Source organism: Bubalus bubalis, chromosome 24 (genome assembly GCF_019923935.1).
Source record: "Bubalus bubalis isolate 160015118507 breed Murrah chromosome 24, NDDB_SH_1, whole genome shotgun sequence".
Classification (NCBI taxonomy): Eukaryota; Metazoa; Chordata; class Mammalia; order Artiodactyla; family Bovidae; genus Bubalus; species Bubalus bubalis.
The window spans coordinates 32,052,649-32,066,793 of NC_059180.1; the positions used below are offsets into that span (position 1 = coordinate 32,052,649).

Genomic DNA, 14,145 nt, shown 5'->3' on the forward strand with positions numbered 1-14,145 from the left:
CCAGTGCCGGGCGGGGTTGGGCGTCCCCTTCTTTCCTTTCTCTCTCTCCTCTGTTTGCTCAGCAGAAGTGCAGAAGTGTGGGGGGTGGGGGACTTAAAGCGCAGACTCTGGTGCGCGATACCACCCCTACCCCGCTTTAGAACCCAGCCTAGTCCCTTACCAGCACGACCTCAGGCAAGGTGCTTTCTCTGCCTTGGGATGGTGCAGACTGATAGGCGTTCTGATGTGGGCTAAGTGTTATGTACACACTGGTGTCACGGCTGTGGCCACTTGCCAGGGACACACAGGGAGCAGAGCAGGTGGGTCCCTGGGCTGTTGGAGTCCAGGCTCTTCGCTTGCCTGGCTCCTGCCGTTTCTCATCCTGCTAGCCCAGAGCTTGTGCCTCTCTGGACTGTATTTGTTCTCTCATCCCATCACAAGAACGCACTGACCCCCAGTTGTGACAGCTTACGCTGTCTCCAGCCTGGCCAAGTGTCCCCTGTCAGCCTGAGATACTGTTGTCCATCCTGGATGCACAGAAAAGGTCTTCTGGGGCATTAAAAAAGATAATTTTATTGGTTTATTGAATGTTGGCTGTGCTGGGTCTTCAGCGCCACGTGGGCTTTTCTCCAGGTGCGGCGAGCCGGGCTGCTCTAGTTGTGGGCGTGGTCTCATTGCTGCGGCTGCTCTTGTTGTGGAGCACGGGCTCTGCGGGGCACAGGCTTCAGTAGTTACAGTTCCCAGGCTCTAGAGCACAGGCTCAGTCTTTGTGGTGCTTGGGCTTAGTTGTCCCGTGGCATGTGGAATCTTCCTGGACCAGGGATCGAACCTGGGTCTCTCTGCATCGGCAGGCAAATTCTTTACTCCTGAGCCACCAGGGGAGCCCCCTGGGGTATTTTAAGAAATGCTCCTTGCAGGTCCCCCACAGGCAAATTATTTACACCCTCAGGAGTCGGGGAGGGGTGCATCTGTATTTTTAGGAAACGTCCCATGGGGAGGCCTGTGAAAGACCCCTTACCAGGCTTCTTGGCTGGGGTGGGGGCTGGTTTCTGTCCCCAGCCTCTGCTGCAGACTCCGGGGGCCAGCTCCAGCGCCTTCCTGGGCATCTCAGCTCTGGTGCACAACCTGTGTGTGTCTCTGGACGGGCCCTGTGAGCAGTTGTCTGGTGTCAGCTCCCTCGTGAGTATCCTGGGAGATGCCGTGGGTGCCAACTGCACCTTCCGGGAGCCCTCAGACGCTGATCAGGTGAGGACAGCCCACACCCTGGGCATGGGCCCTTGAGGGGGTCCCTGCCAAGCAGGCGAGCTGTAGACTGGGCGGGTGGGCTGGGCGCCACCACCAGCCTCAAGGCCCCACCGTTATCTTGTTTCAGCTCCTGTTCGTGCTGAAGGCCATTGGCAACGCTGGCCGGGCAGCCACGGCTCTCACCCCCAAGCTGAGCGCTTGTGCCTCCCTGGGGAGCTGCCCCCCTGAGATCCGGCTGGGGGCCATCCAGGCCTTCCGGAGGGTTCCCTGCTCTGCGGATGTGAGTGCCTGGGAGTTATTTCACTGGGCTTGGCATTGGGCAAGAGTGGGTCTTGAACCACTGTTAATGCACGTCTTCGCTTGCTCATTCATTCATCACATTTACTGAGCACCTACTATGTGCTGGGCACTGGCGTGAACAGGTGCCCAGGTCTCTGCTCTCATAGAGCCTGTATCTGGGGTGGAGGGGCATGTATTCATCGAATACCCAAGTAAGCGAGTGATTACAAACACGCCACACATAAACCATCAGTGCTGCAAACCGCTGGTTCAGGGGTCAGCAAGGTCCTTGGTCGACATCCAGCTTATTGCCAGTTCTTGTAGGTAAACTGTTGTTGGAACACAGCAACACAATGAACACTGCCTGTTCATTGACATGTGGTCTGGGCTGCTTTCTTGCTACAACTGTGGAGCTGAGTAGTTCCAAGAGCAACTGTATGTTTTGCAAAGGCAAAAAAATTGACCATCTTTCCCTTTGCAGGAAGTTTGCTGACTCTTGGACTAGTGGCTCCTGCCTCATTTAGTCAAAGTCCTTCCAGTGATCTGACCACTGACCCACGAGCACCTCTTGGCTTCATTTCCTGCTTCCCTCACCCCCGCTACTCTTGCCCAGCCATGCTGCCTCCAGGGCTCACTTCTGCCTCAGGCCATTTACACATGCTCTTCTCCTTTCCTGGAATGCCTTTCCTCTGTATTTCCCTAGGCTTTAGTCCTTTATCTACAGAAGGTTTTTACTTAGAAACCACTTTACTGTAGGGGATCTTCCTTGGCTTCCTTTCACCTGCAACTGACCTTTTCAAGCTCCCCCAGGCCTCCAGCTTCCCTATTCTATTTCCCCCTTTTTAGCAGTTATGGGCTTACCAGGTGGCACTAGTGGTAAAGAACCCGTCTGCCAGTGCAGGAGATGCAAGACACATGGGTTCAATCTCTGAGTCAGGAAGATCTCCTGGAAGTGGGCATGGCAACCTGCTCTAGTATTCTTGCGTGGAGAATCCCATGGACAGAGGAGCCTGGAGGGATACAATCCATAGGACTGCAAAGAGTCAGACGCTACTGAAGTGCCTTAGCATGCAGCAACGTACTGTATATTCTCCTGCTTTACTATCTGTCTCTCTGCACCAGAATGTAAGCTTCGGATGGACAGAGCGGGGTTTGTCTTGCTCACAGCTGTTCCCTTGCACCTGGCTGGGCACGTGATAGGTGCTCCGTTAATATTGCTGCATGAGTGGATGGGCGGATGGCTGTGCCGTGAAGGGAACCAGCAGGTGCTGAGGGAGGGAATCACAGGGTACGGTAAGTGGCTTGCTTAGGAAGGGGGGCAAGGGGAGTATCTGTAGAGGGAATACCTCCTGTGAGTCTGCTGCTATGGTGTTTTCATAGATGTTTCACAGATGATGTTTTCTTGGAATGTAGCCACACCTGCCTGTTTACCCATTGTCTGCATGGTGCTCAGTCGCTAAGTCATGTCTGACTCTGTGACCCCATGGGCTGTAGCCCACCAGGCTCCTCTGTCCATGGGATTTCTCAGACAAGAATACTAGAGTGGGTTGCCATTTCTTTTTCCGGGGGATCTTTCTCACCCAGGGATCGAACCTACGTGTCATCTCCTGCATTGGCAGTTTGATTCTTTACCACTGGCACCACCTGGGAAGTCCTTACCATTGTTACCTATAGAAGTTGTTAAGGCTCTGGGGTGGGGTTCTGGGAAGTTAGGTATTAGCAGTGACTGGGCAAACTCCCACGTCCCACAGTCGGGCCACAGGTGAGAGTCTGGGAGCAGTGAAGACTTTGGGAGAGCCGGGTCAAAGCAGCGGGACTCCTGCTGGAGCCAGGGCAGACAAGGGGACATGGCGCTCTCGGGTGGGGGTGGGTGGGCTCTGGGTGATGGCTTTCCCTTTGCCCGAGGCAGCGATCCGTGCTCTCCAGCCTGTACCAAAACGCCGAGGAGGATTCTGAGATCCGCATCAATGCCTACCTGGCCCTGATGAGGTGCCCGGGAGAGGAGGTGTTTGCCCAGGTGTGGCGTACCCAGGCCGGAGAGCAGTCCACCCAGGGTGAGCAGCTGCAGGTGGGGGGCAGGGGCTGGCCTGGGTGCCACCTGATGGGTGCGGGGTTTCCAGAGCACTCTGCCTCCATCCCTCAGGTGTCTTCCCATCCCTTTCTGTTCCCCTTCTTTTGCCGCGCCATCAGGGCAAGTAGCCTCACATGCCCTCCTTACCCCGGTGGCAATTGAACAACCCAGAAGTTGCTTCTCTCTGATCCTCAGTTTCCTCATCTGTACAATGGGGTGACAGTCGCTGAGCTCCTTTCTAGCTTTGGCCAGGTCATGGCACACCACCTAAAGGAGAGAGGAGGGGAGGAGAGACTCGAGGCAGACCAGGGACAGTGTCTGCAAATCTCAGACCCCTTGTGGGGTCAGAGTTCCTTTTAAACAGGTAGAACTTCATAAAATAGGCTTAGCTAATTTTTGAAGTTTTTTCCTAGTGCACAGTGATTTGACATAATTCACAGTGAGTTGAGAGCCTGGGGACTGTAATTTTTGAAGTTTTTTCCTAGTGCACAGTGATTTGACATAATTCACAGTGAGTTGAGAGCCTGGGGACTGCCTGACTGGGTTCAGGTCCCAGCTCAGCCACTTCCTACCTGTGTGCCTTTGGGCAAATGACCAAACCTTTGTGAGCCTCCATCTCTCCAACTGTGAAATGGGGGTAATAACAGTACCTTCGTCATAAAGGAAGCATAAAATGAATACAAGAAGGCACTTAGAACGTTGTAAGTGCTGTATGCATAGCTGTTAACTGTCAATGTTATTATCGCTACTGCTGTTATTGTTGTTGTTCAGTCATTCAGTTGTGTCCCACTCTTTGCGACCCCATGGATGGCAGCGTGCCAGGCTTCCCTGTCCTTCACCGTCTCCCAGAGTTTGCTCAAACTCATGTCCATCAAGTCAATTATGCCATGCAGCTATCTCATTCCTGCTATGATTATGCAGCCAAAATTTCAAAGCAGACAGCAAGAAGTAAGTGGAAAGTTAAAGGCCACCTTCCTTCCCTCCTGATCCCTGAGTCCTGTTTCCTGAAGGCACTGACTTTGACCATTCTCTTGTGTGTCCCATCAGAACATGTAGCGCGTGTATGAACATGGATGTGTTATCACCGTAACAGCAGCAGCAACTCAGGATCATGGTGCACACACTGTTGTGCCCCTTGTCTCTGCCTTCAGTGTGTACCGGAGCTCTTTCCACATCAGGGCACTTGGGCTCTTAGCTGCAGCTGCGGGATGCTCCACTAGGAGCTTAAACCATAGTCCGCTTTACCAGTCCCCAGTGATGGGCATTTAGATTTTTTTTTTTTCTGGTCTTTTGCCATGAGAAACAGCAACCAAAATGAATCTCTCTGTCCATCCCCCTTCAGACCCTTTTGCTAATCTAGCCGGAGGATAATTTCCCAGAAGTAGCCAACATAAAAGGCTTCCCAGGTGGCGCTAGTGGTAAAGAGCCCAGCTGCCAACGCAGGAGACGTTAAGAGATGTGGGTTTGATCCCTGGGTTGGGAAGATCCTGTGGAGGAGGAAATGCAACCCACTCCAATATTCTTGCTTGGAGAATCCACATGGACAGAGGAGCCTGTCAAGCTACAGTTCCTAGGGTCTTAAAGAGTTGGACATGATGGAAATGACTTAGCACACACACACTCAGCCAACATAAAGGTGTGCACACACGTTTAAAAGTCTGATATGCTGCTGCTAAACTACTTTCTAAAGAAATGACACCTCCCCAGCCCCCAAAGGGAAAGAAATGGTGCTACTCAAAGCCACAGTTTGTTGTTGGCAGTTTCTAGGGTGGGGTGGGATGGGATGGGTGGGGCTGTTCTATACCAATAGACCACTGGGCCAAGCCCCTCAGCCAAGGGGCAGCCTTAGTAGAGACCCTGGGGTATCAGGCTTGTGTGTTGCCTGATGGGAACAAAAACATTCTCACCTCTGTTTCATGGTGGATTGTTCTAGAAGCCCCCTGCTGGGCATTCTGAGAGCCTGGGATGAGCAAGGGGGTTGGTGTTCCCAATTAGAATAATATCCTCTGGTGGACTCCTTCCACTCGGTGCACTCATTTCATTTTTAACTCTCCAGAGAGCCTCGGAGGGTCCCTATCATGGATTGCATGTTTACCCTTTCCCAACCCTAAAAGATACTCAGTCCTTTAGGTCCAGACTCTGCCCTTGACTGATCTGTGCAAACTGCCCTGGGAGATGGGTCATTATAGTTCATTTTACCAATGAGGCAACTAAGGCTCAGAGAAGTGGAGTGACCAGCCCAAGGTCACAGAGCTCATGAGTGGTGGAACCGGGATGCAGGCTCAGGTCTGACTTTCAAACCAGGGCTTTCCCCACACTCTCAAACCAGTCCAGTCCCCACTGGGCTCCAGTGGGCTCCCTTTTCCTTCAGGAAAGTGCATCAGAATGCCCTGCGCAGCCTAGATTTCCAAGTTCCATTAAGGCGCTTCTGTGTGCTGTTTATCTACAAAAAGGACGTGGTTCTCAGTAGCTAGGCTCCTGAGAAGCCCCTGGTGGGTAGAAATAGCAGGACCTGGAGCGGGAGGCTGGGGGTCTTTTCTCTGTACTGTGTCAGCTGTGGGCCCTCCCTCATCGCCCTCCCCTCCCCTCCCCACTGGCTGCGACTGGACTCCAGTGGGCTCCTTTGTGTGGAGTCACCTCCTGCAGCTGTTGGAGACGGACGACCCCTTGAAACAGAGCCTCCGGGAAGCTGTCCCTCAAGACATTCTTAGCCGGGAGTTCCATCCAGAGGTGTGGAAACACTCGTCCTACTCTGACGTCACCTTCCGCTCAGGTATGGGCATCTCTGGCCAGCGCTGTCCTCCTTGGGGACCACAAAAGCTTGGCGACCCGGGAGTTCTGACTCCGGAGGACATGTGGATAAGGCTGAGGCCATGTCTGTTGCTAAATGTCCAGATAGTCACATGCCATCTGCTTGATTTTTTTTTTTTTTTTTTCCTGTATCCTCATAGCAACCTGGCATTTTTGTCGGAAGAGGTAAAAAATAGTTAAATATGAGCCATGTCATAGCATTCAATAAAATAGTACTTCTGTCTTTTCTCTAAACTAGTTCTTTTAAACTTACTGGTATGCTAAAAGAAAACCTCTTATTGCTACTATTAGCAGAAGATTAGTTTAATTCTAAAAATAGGGTTGTCCTAAAAAGAGATGCGGTGACCATGAAACACTGTTGTTGGATTCTCACGGGTTCTTGCCTGCTGAGGGCGGTGAGAACTGCTTTTTCCTGGGTTAAAAGGGAGATTAGCATCAACCAGAGACAACTGCTTCCTTGTAATTAAACAGAATCAAAAAGAGACCCCATTCTAGGTTAAGTATCCAACCCCCCTCAGCTACTTGGAAAGCTGGGGGGCAGGGTGGGGTGCTCTGGCTGCCCCCCACCTATCAGCAGATGTGGGTACATTCGTGACCTTCTCTCTGCCCTTGGTAAGGCTTACTTCTGAGCTTCCTGTCCTGGCTGAGAGGATGCACCGTGTGTCTAGCCATGTCTCCAGCCCCTTGGCTGTCAGCTCCTGCCCTGTGAGTGGCGTGGTGGGCACTGATCCTTTCTCTCTCTTCCAGCATCAGGCAGCCTGGGAGCCAACCTGGAGGGGACCCTTCTCTTTTCTCCAGCCTCCTTCCTCCCCCGTTCTGCCACAGCCAACCTGACCATCCATGCTCTTGGTCATGCCTTCAACCTCCTGGAGGTAAGAGGGGGCCTTGTTTCAGCCTCTTCAGGGTGTCTCCTGGGCTTGGGGCCAGAAATCATCCCATCCATCCATCTTTCCATCCCTCACTTGTTATCTGTTGATCTACTCCCAGCCCCCAACCTCCACCCACCCATTTATCTGCCTATCCACCCGTCTATTCATCCAGCCTACTGACCCATACATAAATCCATACGTCTATGACCCCCATATCCCTCCTTCTCTCCCTCTGTCTCATCCATCTATGTACCTCCCATCTCTCTCCATCTACCCTCTCACCTACTCATTTATCTTACCAGTCATACACCCATCCACCCACCTATCTATCTATGCACCCACTTAGCTATCCATCCACCTATCCATCACCCCATCCATACAGTCATCCATTCATCCTTCTCATCCACCAGTCCATTTATGTACCTTCCCACCTGTCTCTCCATTTACACTCTGATCCGATCATCTATTTATTCTCAGTCATCCACCCATCTATCCGCCTATTTATTAATACTACATACCTACTCATCTGTCCACATGCTCTTCCATATGTTTATACATTTGTATCCATCCATCTTTCCATCCATGCTTCTATCCTCATCCATCTATTCATTCACATACCCCTACTATCTCTTCGTCTACTCTCTCATCCACTATTTATTCATCTACCCTTCCGCCCATCCATACATCTGTCTGTCAGTCTCCCCACCCTCCCTTCTCTTCATCTGTTCTTCCACTGATCTATCCACCCTTCTATCCATCTGTCCATGAACCTATCATCAACTGCACAGTATCCATCTTCTACCTAACATGTGCCAGGAACTATGCTGTGTGCTGGGCTCAGAGAATATGATGATGATCAAGAGATGTAATTCCTGCCTTCTTGGTGCTCACAGCCCAGAGAGGTAGACACATAAGAAATGAGTAGACACGTTCATAAAACAATTGCAACTTTAAGTAGTGAGTTTAGAGATCTGAAGGATGAGTGGGAGCAGTAGTGTGAAAAACCGAGGTAAGAACCTTCCAGGGGGAGAGAGGGCAGTGTGTGCAACATTCCTGAGATGAGAGAGAGGGCTTGGTGTGTTTAAGGAACAGAAATAGATTATAGAACAGGAGGAGAATGTTAAGATGGGAGCTCAGGGAGGGAGCAGGACCATGTTGAGGAAGGGTTTCAAGTTGTAGAGTGACAATGCAATTTGAATGTGGAAAATGATTTGTAAGCGGAAGCAATGGAAAAGGGATGATCTCTGAGGTCATGTGCCCAGCAAGCTTTGAAGTAATATAACACCTTGGGGCCCTTCCATCTCTTCCCCCAGGTCCCTGGAGCTTGTCTGAGGAAGGGCTCTCTGTGCCCTATCCCAGCGCTTTCTAATTTATGGAGAACTGGGGACTTACCATCCAAACTTTGCCTGCTGGGCACCTGAGCTTAGATCTGCCAAGGGCTGAACTTCTGGTAATTTCTCTAAAAATGCTGTCACAGACAGCTAGATGAGAGGTCGGAAGGAAAGGATGTAAGAATGAGTGAACGCATGGGTAGATGGATAGGTAGATGAAATGAAGGAAGGACTCATTAATTCATCCATCAGATTTTGAGAATCAGTCAGGTCATCTGTTAGGGTTCTCCAGAAAAGTAGAACCAACAGGGTTATAGAGGCTGACAGGTCCCAGAGATCTACAGTCAGCAGAGCTGGGAGACCCAGGGGAACTGATGGTGTACTTCCCGTCCGAAGGCAGGAAAAGTCAATGTCCCAGTCTGAAGACAGTCAGGCAGGAGGAACACCCTCTTATTTGGAGGAAGGTTAGCCCTTTGTTTCATTCAGGCCTTCAACTGATTAGATGAGGCTCACCCACATTATGGAGGTCAATCTGCTCGACTCAGTCCACTGATCTAAATGTTAAACTCATCCAAAAACGCTCTCACAGAAACATATGTAATAACACTGGACCAAATATCTGGGCACCCTATAGCCCAGTCATGTAGATACAGAATTAACCATCTCACCAGGCATTGAGTGCACTTGGTGAATGAGACACAGGTCCCTGCTCTCATGGAGCTCAAAATCTTGCAGGGAGACACACAAATTAGTCTGAGTGTGACCTTGGAGTATTGTGCTTGACACTCAGAGGAAGGGGTAATAAATTTGGTTGGGGGTGGGGAGGGGAGATGTATGGAGCCGGTAATATGGGAATTCAGGGAAGGCGTCCCAGAGGTGGTGACATTTGAACCAGGCCTCAAAGAATTGGTCGGAATTCTTGCTGTGTGGCATTTGCCAAGCAGATGTGGAGCTGAGATTTTATCTCTTGACATTTGGGCCTGGATGGGCCCTAGGGAGCCTGGAGCCCCCTGTTCAAGCTCCTAACCCCACAGCTCTTGGTTACTATTATAACCAAGTTACTGTTCCCTAAGCCCCTGACTTTCCTTCCCAGTTGGGGCTCCGGCTGGAAAATGCTGAGGAAATGGCCCGCAGGCTGTTTGGCCCCAAGTCATTCTGGGGGCAGGAAGAGGAGAGACAAGCCCAGGCGAAGGAGCCCCCAGAGGCAGAGCCAGGGCCCACACTGCAGCCGGCCGACCCCGCCTGTACAGGAGAAAGGTCCAGAAAGATGAGAGACTTGCAGCAGAAGGTAAGGGAAGCGCCTGTGCCCAACTCATTTCACCCTCCCCCCCTGTCAGGTGCCAGCTTGGGCTTTGGGACTGGGGGACCCAGGTGTCCATGAACTCTGACCCTGCCCTCCCACCCCTACCCCCTTACAGAAGACCCTGCCCTCCCACCCCTACCCCCTTACAGAAGCAAATTGCTGGTCAGATCTCAGCAGGGAGCTGCTAGCCTGCCTTCTTTTGAAAAACCATTTGATATATCACATACATAGAAAAGTACCCACCTTGGAAGTGTGTTTCCATCAGTGAAACATCCTTGTAACCAGCACCCAGACCCTCATAAGCTCCCCAGAGGCACCCTTCTGCCTCTCTATTCTGGTTTACTCACCCATAACCAGAGGTAAGCAACCACTGTTCTGACTCCTAATAGCACTGAGTAACGTTAAAAATCAGCTTTGTTGAGGTGTAATTGCCCTACAATAAATGGTATGTGTTTAAAGTGTTGACACATACTGATTGACAAGTTTTGACATATGTAAATACTGTGAAGGGGCTTCACTGATGGCTCAGTGGTAAAGAATCTGCCTGCCAATGCAGGGGACAAGGCTTCCTTCCCTGGGTCAGGAAGATGCCCTGGAGGAGGGAATGGTGACCCACTCTAGTATTCTTGCCTGGGAAATCCCATGGACAGAAGATCCCGGCGGGCTACAGTCCACGGGGTTGCAGAGTTAGACATGATTTTGTGACTGAGAAACAGCAGCAATACACCATGAAACCATCATCGACTAAATCAACATATCCATCACCCCCAAAGGTTTCTTAGTGCTCCTTAATCCCTTCTTCCTGCTCCACCCCTGCCCCCCTATTGTGATATGCTCTTTCTGTCACAATAGATGAGTTTGCATTTTCTGGAATGTTGTGTAAATGGAATCATGCAGCATATACTTTTGTCTTTGAAGCATGTGCTGCTTTCTGGCCTCACTTCCTCTATTCAGTGTAATTATTTTGAGATTCATCCATCGTGCAGGGTGTACTAATAGTTTATTTCTTCCTATGGTCAAGTAGTGTTCCATTGTAGGGATGGACCGCAGTCTGTTTACTACGTATTCACCTGTTGATGAACATTTGCGTTATTTCCGGTTTAGGGGCTGTTACAAGTAGGGCTGCTATGCACATTTATGTACGGGGTGGTGGTTTAGTTGCTAAGCTGTGTCCAACTCTTGCAACCCCATGGACTGTAGCCTGCCAGGCTCCTCTATCCATGGGGTTTTCCAGGCAAGATACTGGATTGACTTACCATTACAAATCTTCATATAAACATATGTTTTCAGGTTTCGGGTAAATATTGAAGGATGGGATGGCTGGATCATATGTTTAATTTTTTAAGAGATAGCTAAATTGTTTTGCAAAGTGGTTGTACTATTTTGCATCCCCACCAGCAGTATATGAGAGGTCTAAGTCTTCCACATCCTCGCCAACACTTGGTAGGATTAGACTTTTTAGTTTTAGCCATTCTAATAGTGTGCGGTAGTATCTCATGGCTTTATTCCCTAGTGCTGCTAATGTTGAGCATCTTTTCATGTGCTTATTTGTCATCCATGTATCTTTGGTGAAGCGTATGTTCAAATATTTTGTCCTTTTTAAAAAAAAATTGGGTTGGTTTCTTAAGAGCAAGTTTCGAACATTCTTGATCTATTCAGAACACAAGGCTTTTATTAGCTGTGTGACTTGCAAGTATTTCCTCGCAGTGTGTGGCATGGTCTTTCCATTCCCTTAACAGTGTCTTTTTCTGGCCATGCTGGGCCTTCCCTGTGGCGTGCAGGCTCCTCAAGTTGTGGCGCCGGGCTCTAGAGTGCATGGGCTCAGTAGTTGCAGTTGGGGGCTTCTCTTGGTTGTGGTGTGTGTGGTTAGTTACCCCACAGCATGTGTATCTCAGTTTCTCAACCAGGGATCAAACCCATGTCCCCTGAGTTGGAAGGCAGATTCTTAACCCCTGGACCCCCAGGGAAGTCCCAACAGTGTCTTTTAAAGAGCAGACATTCTTGATTTGGATAAAGACAGGTTTATCCATTTCTTTTATGTATAGTGTTTTGGGTGTTAACATCTAAGAAGTCTTTGCCTAAAGCAGTGTTACAGAGATTCTTGGAACTCTCTGGAGACTTCCAGAGTTCTCTGCGCAACTCTTTCCCCTCTTGTACTCTGCCCTGCAATGTCCAGTCACCTTGGTCTCCCCAGGCTCCCAGATCCGTAACTCCAAGCGTCTGCCCTGCCCCACTCTGTTCCCCTCCCAGCCCCTCAGCCTGAACTCCCTCCAGGCGGGGAGCTGAGGCTCACCTTGCTATTTCCTGTCTCTTGGGTTCATCATCTCGCATTACCTGATGGTGTCTAATGTCTTGGGAACTTTTGTTTAATCTGTTTCATCTGAGTTTCGAGTTGCTCCACACGGAGCGGTAAATCCAGTCCCCGTTACTTCAATCTGGTTGATAGTAGAAGTCACATCTAGTTCCTTTTGTGAACTTTATGTAAATGGAATCATTTACATGTACTCTTTTGGGAGAAAAAATGAAATGACATTCACATAACATAAAGTTAGCCGTTTAAAAATATACAATTCAGTGACACGTGACACATTCACAGCATTGTGCAGCCGCCACGTCTGTCTAGTAGAAAACATTTTCATCACCCCAAGGAGACCCTACCTCCGTTAGTGGTCACGCGCCATACCCTCGTTTCCCAGCCCTGCCAGCCATGAATGTGCTTTCTGTCTCGATGGATTTATCTATTCTGGACATTTCTTATAAACAGAATCATACAATGTGTGGCCTTTTGTGTCTGGCTTCTTTCACCGAGCATGTTTTTGAGGTTCATTTGTGTCATAGCATGTATCAGTACTTCATTCTTTTTTTCTATCGCACAAATAATTCCTTTCTTAATTGAAGTATAGTTGATTTATTATGTGATGGTTTCTGGTGTACAGCAAAGTGATTCAGTTATACGTGTGTGTGTGTGGATACATATGCACTTTCTCAGATTCTTTTAAGATATTGAGTATATTTCTCTGTGCTCTATAGCACCTTCCCTGAATGAACTTCATGAACTTCCCTGCAGTGGTACAGTGCTTAAGACTCCATGTTTCCACTGCAGGGGATGAGGGTTCAGTCCCTGGTTAGGAAGCTAAGATTCCACATGCCTCGTGGTGCAACCAAAAAATACAAAATTTAGGAGCTTCCCTCGTGGCTCAGCTGGTAAAGAATCTGCTAGCAGTGCAGGAGACCTGGGTTCGATCCCTGTTTCAGGAAGATCCCCTGGAGAAGGAAATGGCAGCCCACTCCAGTATTCTTGCCTGGAGAATTCCATGGACAGAGGAGCCTGGTGGGCTATAGTCCATGGGGTCGGAAAGAGTCAGAAGCAACTGAGTGACTTCACTTTCACTTTCGTAGAGTAAGTCCTGTTGTTTTTCTGTTTTATATATAGTACTGTGTATACGTTAATCCCAAACTCCTAATTTATCCCTCCCCAGCCCCTTTGCCCTTTGGTAACCATAAGTTTGTTCTCTATGTCTGTGGGTCTCTTTCTGTTTTGTGAATAAGTTCATTTATATCATTTTTTAGATTCTACATATAAGTAATATCACGTGATGTTTGTCTTTGTCTGACTTTACTTAGTGTGATCATCTCTAGGTCCATCCACATTGCCGCAGATGACATTATTTCATTCTTTTTTATGGCCGAGCAGTATTCCATCGTGTGTGTGTATCTCTCATCTTCTTTATCCATTTATCTCTCAATAGACACTTAGATTGCTTCCATATCTTGGCTGTTGCTGCTATAAACATTAAGGTGCACGGTGTGAAGTGCTTTTGATTTGCATTTCTCTAATAATTAGTGATATTGAGCCTGTCGGCCATCTGTATGTCTTCTTTGGAGAAATGTCTCTTTAGGTCTTCTGCCCGTTTTATGACTAGGTTGTTCTGATACTGAGCTGTGTGAACTATTTATGTATTTTGGAAATTAATCTTTTGTCAATTGCATCATCTGCAAATATTTTCTCTCGGTCTATAGGCTATCTTTTTTTGTTTATGGTTTCTTTTGCTGTGCAAAAGCTTCTAAGTTTGGTTGCTGCTGCTGCTGCTAAGTTGCTTCAGTCGTGTCCGACTCTGTGCGACGCCATAGACAGCAGCCCACCAGGCTCCTCCGTCCATGGGATTTTCCAGGCAAGAGTACTGGAGTGGGTGCCATTGCCTTCTCCTCTAAGTTTGGTCAGGTCCTGTTTATTTTCCCTTTTATTTCTTTTGCCTT

The 14,145-nt window shown here is 49.1% G+C and overlaps 1 protein-coding gene across 3 annotated transcripts in view; it reads left to right on the plus strand.

Annotated features, from left to right (window-relative positions):
* LOC102408196 overlaps positions 1-14,145 on the plus strand; it is a 181,301-nt gene that overhangs the window by 49,457 nt on the left and 117,699 nt on the right. For all 3 annotated transcript variants that reach the window (XM_045164286.1, XM_045164285.1, XM_045164287.1), the window contains exons 11-16: positions 1,039-1,224; positions 1,352-1,504; positions 3,413-3,557; positions 6,189-6,347; positions 7,133-7,257; positions 9,679-9,873. In XM_045164286.1, the coding sequence (XP_045020221.1) occupies positions 1,039-1,224; positions 1,352-1,504; positions 3,413-3,557; positions 6,189-6,347; positions 7,133-7,257; positions 9,679-9,873 (963 nt within the window). The remainder of the gene's footprint in view (positions 1-1,038; positions 1,225-1,351; positions 1,505-3,412; positions 3,558-6,188; positions 6,348-7,132; positions 7,258-9,678; positions 9,874-14,145) is intronic.